Source organism: Trachymyrmex cornetzi, unplaced genomic scaffold, assembly GCF_001594075.2.
Source record: "Trachymyrmex cornetzi isolate Tcor2-1 unplaced genomic scaffold, Tcor1.1 scaffold348, whole genome shotgun sequence".
NCBI lineage: Eukaryota > Metazoa > Arthropoda > Insecta > Hymenoptera > Formicidae > Trachymyrmex > Trachymyrmex cornetzi.
In genome coordinates, this window is record NW_017298193.1 from 222,235 (window position 1) to 228,198 (window position 5,964).

At 33.8% G+C, this 5,964-nt stretch overlaps 1 protein-coding gene across 1 annotated transcript; it reads left to right on the forward strand.

The window, feature by feature from the left end:
- The first annotated feature begins 430 nt into the window (after nucleotides 1-430).
- Nucleotides 431-4,890, forward strand: LOC108763259 (caspase-1). Its single transcript, XM_018510732.1, has 4 exons — nucleotides 431-644; nucleotides 2,796-3,055; nucleotides 4,085-4,390; nucleotides 4,498-4,890. The coding sequence occupies exons 1-4, from the start codon at nucleotides 568-570 to the stop codon at nucleotides 4,746-4,748; spliced, it is 894 nt and encodes a 297-aa protein (XP_018366234.1). The 5' UTR covers nucleotides 431-567; the 3' UTR covers nucleotides 4,749-4,890.
- The last annotated feature ends 1,074 nt before the right edge of the window (nucleotides 4,891-5,964 follow it).

Sequence of the window (5,964 nt, forward strand, 5' to 3'; positions counted from 1 at the left end):
GATTCCGATGGATTTTTCTTCGTATCATCGGAATCCTGTTTTCTGATTAGTTGCAGACCGTCGTACGACGCAAATCGGATGCAGGGTGAATCCAGCATAAACTGTACAATTCACACAGACGATGGTACTGACGCATGCGCATTGCGAACATTTGGTACTCTATTGCTGGATTCACCCTGTATCCGATTTTCGTCGTACGACGCTCTTCAACCAATCAGAAAACAGAATTCCGATGATAAAAAGCAAAATCCATCGGAATCCTGTTTTCTGATTGGTTGCAGAGCGTCGTACGACGCAAATCGGATGCAGGGTGAATCCAGCATATACCTTTCTCTCTCGCACAGATGTTGGCTTCACGTTTGGTATATGGATGGCATAGGCAATTCCGCTTCCAGTAGTATATATTCTAAGGAATCTAGCAGTATACGTTTCAGCATCAATATTATTGAAGTGCCTGTGATCGTCACGATACATTCTTTGTAGACGAAACTAAACGAAACGATCGCAGAAATTGCGCAGTGAGAAGTAGAGTCTTTCTCCTGATAACAAGCCAATACAAAATTCACGATGTGTTCTAATGATAGCAGCATGAATAACGGCGTGCAGATTGAGGATGTCGGGGACGCGTTCGGATCATTTGGCAGGTATGTATATACATGTTGATACGAGTCGTACTTGAATCACTGGCGTCTACATGTGGCTCGAGGCACACTCGTATCACATAATTCGCCATACAATGTAAACCATCGTCATAAATGTCTCTATACAAAGCATCGTAATTATTTACATTTCAAAATTTAACAATATTTAGTTATATTATGGTGGGATACATACATATATATGTATCTAATAATTGAACTCGTAACAAAGGAAAATATTGTTCGAGCTGGGTACCTATTATGGAAATAATCGGAATGGATTCCGATCGGTATTATTCAATTATTCCCTCGATTTCTATTGTGTTTTCTGGGGAAAACGAAATAATTCCGATCGGAATCCACTCCGATTATTTCCATAATAGGTACCCTGATGTACACGTTATCATGTATGAGATATAGATCAAATTGTTTGATACGCAGTAGCCGTATTCGGAAACGTTACTCGGATGCCTCCGATTCATCATCTGTCCTTGTTCAACACTTAATGTTAATCCGAGCAATGTTTCCGAACGCAGTCAGTATCGTCTATTAGGAGACTGCTCGAAAGGAGTTGTTGCTAAGTCGCATTGAATGGATTAACTTCCATCAATTTGTGAATATGTACAATTCTCAACCTGTTTCAAATTTATCTTTCGCTGAATAGTGTCTCATATAATATGAGATATCATGTAGAGTAACTGTCCCTGTTAATGTGCCTTTTAGCCAATTTGCTTATTACTGAATTAGTTATTAAATATTGTAGCTTTAATTTTATCTGCTTTTGCTATCAATATCGGTTTTTTAACTACTTATTTTTCTTATAATATTTTTTTAATCTAAAAAATGTTAATACTTTATAATGCTTTTGACAAAAATAGAAAACATGTTTTTGTCCCTATTAGTCAGTCCTCTAAGCGGCGATGGCCTTATTATAATAATATGCCCCCAATTTGTGTGCCTATCCACATTTGACTCATTTTAACATATAGTTACTAAAATAATTTTTTTTTACGGATATGGGTAGCGCATAAATAGCGCATTATTCCATAATTTTTTATTGAAGACTAATTTTCGGCAATTTTTAGTAATTAATGTCTTGGTAACTATCGCGAAAATTGCAAAATGGTAGAGGACTTTTCGACTTAGTTTAGTCCGCTTTATCATTTTTGGACACCCTGTATATACACTCGTCAACAAAATTATCGCTTAGGTAAAATATCAAAATAAGCATAACTCCACGAAAAATGGTCACAATTGGACACCACCAATCACAGCGACCAGTGCTTAGGAGCTTTGTAGTCTCAAGCGCTGTGAGTGGCTCGTGTCCCCCCCCCCATATTTAAGTTTTTTTTTTTTCATTTTTAAAGGTAAAGTCTATACTTTTCGAAGCTTTCAATGGATTTTGAATCTATCCTTATCTCTACCTGGCGTCTTTTCAAAAATAAGGACGTGTTTTTTTTTTAAATTTGCATAATTTGACGTGTGGCACCCAGTTGGACACGACTCAATTGGACACGAGCCACTCACAGCGCTTGAGATTACAAAGCTCCTAAGCACCGGTCGCTGTGATTGGTGTCCAATAGAGCCGTGATCAATCAGGATCACCCCAATTTGACGTACTCTACAGGGTGGAGTAAATTTTTTTCGTAAATGCCATGATAACCATCGTAAAGTATTGACTTTTCTCTTACAAATAAAAAAAAATTAAGCTTTGTACGATTTTTTTTCAAGGAGATACAGTGTATCAAATTTACCTATGCATTTTACTCGGTTACCGCCAACATTAGCATTACCCGATACGCACCACGGGGAGGTTGCTGATTCGATTTTGCGCGCGCGCATGCGTGTGAGAGGTATGTGGGGGTATTTGCTCTTTTAAAATTGTGTATTTCCGCCTGGTCTTCGAATGAGGAACAGCCAACAAATCTGCAACAACTTGAAGCAGCATTGCATCGAATACGATTGAGAAATTCAGGCTTCAATTCGAAGATGAGACGGAAATATACATTTTTAAAAAGTGAGTATACCCCCACACTCCTCACGCACGCACACACACTCACACGCGTGTGCGTGTGAGTATACTTTCTGTATTTGACTCTGGATTCTAATTTCTTTTTAACTTAAAACATGTAGAACAATAGGAAATTCTTTTTACAGAAACAGCGCAGCTCCTGCTTCTAATGTAGTACAATTGGCACCCACCCAGCGTTATGAAATGTACTATAATATGAATCATTCCAAGCGTGGTCTAGCTCTTATCTTCAATCATGAATTTTTCACTGTCTCGCATCTTAAACCTCGTTGTGGTACAAATGTTGATTGTGAAAATTTAAAAGCCACCCTGAAAGATCTTGGTTTCGAAGTAAACGACTATCACAATTTGACTCAAAAGGATATAGTCAAACAATTAGAAAGAGGTAAGCTGCACTTTGAAAAACATGTACATGTTCATCATTCCTTTAAGAAACTTGTATTTCAGAAATATTTATATTTAAAAATATATAGAGAAACCCAATTGAAACATTTCTTATATTACTTTATAATATTTTTAAGAATTTGTCATTTTAAAAGGCCCAGCTGAATAAGCATATGTTGCTCCAAATCAAATCCAATTTTGAGTACGGCACATTGTTAAGCTCGATAAAAGATTATTTTACATCAAATTTCAACCTGCTAAACTTATCCATGTAGTAATAATGATAAAAAAACGTCAATTTTTTATTTTTATTTTTCTATCACATGAATTATAAAATCCAAAAAAATGTGACATTTTTTAGCATGTTACATCTAAAAAAATTTTTTTTAGATTTTTGACGAAAATTTGAATTTAAAAAAATGAAAAAAATTGTTAATGCATGTTTTTTATTGAAAATATTTGAATACTATTTTCAAAAAATTATGGTGAATTAATCATTCCATGATAAATAAAATATGTACTCAGATTTTTTTGAAGGCGTGAAGCATTGTGTCAAAAGTGAGTGACTTCATTTTGTTAAACTATTTTTCTATGTCTGTAATTTCATTGCTGAAGAAAAGTCCAAAGCGATTCGAAACAGTTTGGAATATTGATGACTATCCTTGTAAAGTAATAGAAGTTTTTATATCATAACTTGCGCCTTTCTATTTGCGCTGTACTCTCATTAGTCTTGATTTTCTTTATTTGTTATATGATAGAAGAAACTCACCATAGTTGGATTTCTTCCACCATGGTTTATTGTATTAAAATTTTAGATTGTATGATTGTTACATTTTAATTTATCTAAGAAAATTTCTGAAAAGTTATGAAATTGTAAGAAAAATAAATTCTGAAATTACATAAAAATATCTAAAAATTATATGCAGGATTTTAAGAAACATTTTTACTGTTTGGGAAGCGTCAAATATTGTTTTATAAGAATATCATATAATAAAAATCATGTAAAACGAGCAAATTATTGTTTTTATAGTCGCGGAAATGGATCATTCTGAGCATGATTGCTTAGTGATAGCTGTATTAAGTCACGGTGAACTTGGATTGCTCTATGCTCATGATGGTGCATACAAAGCGGATTCTCTATGGCATTATTTTACTGCCGATAAATGCCAGAGTCTTGCTGGTAAACCTAAGTTATTCTTTATTCAAGCTTGTCAGGGTGATAAGCTAGATCCGGGCATTACTCTTAAAGAGCGTACCGAAACGGATGGATATCCCTCCTCGATATTTCGCATTCCTACTCAAGCGGACTTTCTCATTGCCTACTCAACCATCCCAGGTATTATTATGTGTATTATCTGAATATTAAATCATGGAAAACTAATATTCTGTAGAAGGCAAATTGCCCGACTTAAATACTCAAAATTGATTTTTGAAAATTGTTAGGTTATTATTCCTGGAGGAACACCAGCCGTGGATCCTGGTTTATGCAGGCATTGTGCATAGAATTACGCGATAACGGTACTCGTTGTGATTTATTGACTATGCTGACATTTGTATGCCAACGCGTTGCCGTGGATTTTGAGTCCAACACGCCCGACAACATGGCTATGCATCAGCAAAAACAAATTCCATGCATCACCACTATGCTGACGCGTTTAGTAAAATTTACACCTCCAAGGAATGGAGTTGTATAGCCTGTAGGGTAATGAAAATCACATCGCATTTATATACCTATTTACGGTATTCAAGCCATATCGTTTGTTGCAAAGTTGTAAATGGTGCAAGTATCAATTTTATTCATGTACCACAGATTGCTAATATGATTGTCGCATATTACATGCTAGACATAGAATCAAGTTTTATACGTATATATTTAAATCATTTTTAAATGATTTCATATAAACTATTCTTCGTGTCTCACTGAAAGAATTTATCTAGATTAATCCCAATATTGCTGCAAAATCTCTGCATTATTGCTGCAACATGCAATGTTGCAGCAGTGTTGCTACAATTTTTGTGCAACTTTGTGCTGTAGGGGATTACAATAATACAAAATAATTATTTTTCTTAACAGCAACAGATTTTTATGAAAATATTTTTTTTCTTTTGCTCACGTTATTGTTCCTCCTGTCTTTACTAGGAAAAAACATCATTACTGCCAATCTCTTTTTTCCCCATATTTTTTAATTTTCATTTATATATTTCTACATGACAAAAAAGCATTTTATTGTGTTGTGATAAAAATAGCATTTCAACTTTTTTTTAACATATAGCATAATTCACATTTAAAGTATTAAAATATAAAATATCACTTAAAAAGGAACTTCAAAAACTATCTTGCTCGTAACATTCTCATTTCATACAATTAAAAGATGTGATCCACTTAACGCTGAAAATACTTCATCAGACCAATCAGAAGAAAGAATTTTATGATTTTTTTTTTATCAATCAAAAAATACTTCAAAGCATTTACAGCATGAAATAGATCACATTCACGATGTTATATAAGTACAAATACAAGAGTTATCGACTGCAAAAGAATATAGTCATGTGCAAAAGTATCAGACACTTACGATTTTCTTGTATTTTACGAAAAGTTAAATATCTCGACGAAAAAAAATCTCAGAGAGGTTTTCGATAACGCATTTTAAAGCATAAAGATAGGGCTTTGAATCTGCGTTTGAATCTTTTATCTACGATATTTTGTTCCGAAGTTACATAAAATTGAAAAATGATTTTAACTTTACAATATTTTTGTCTTTAAGGGGATGCTAAAACGATTATCTAACTCGATCAAGGTTGATAGTACAAACTTTTTAAATTCCAAATTCGATAATAGTGGTGACATCTTTGATTTAGTTTTTACATTATATTATATAATATATATCATTCTGTCTTACTCAAACGCAT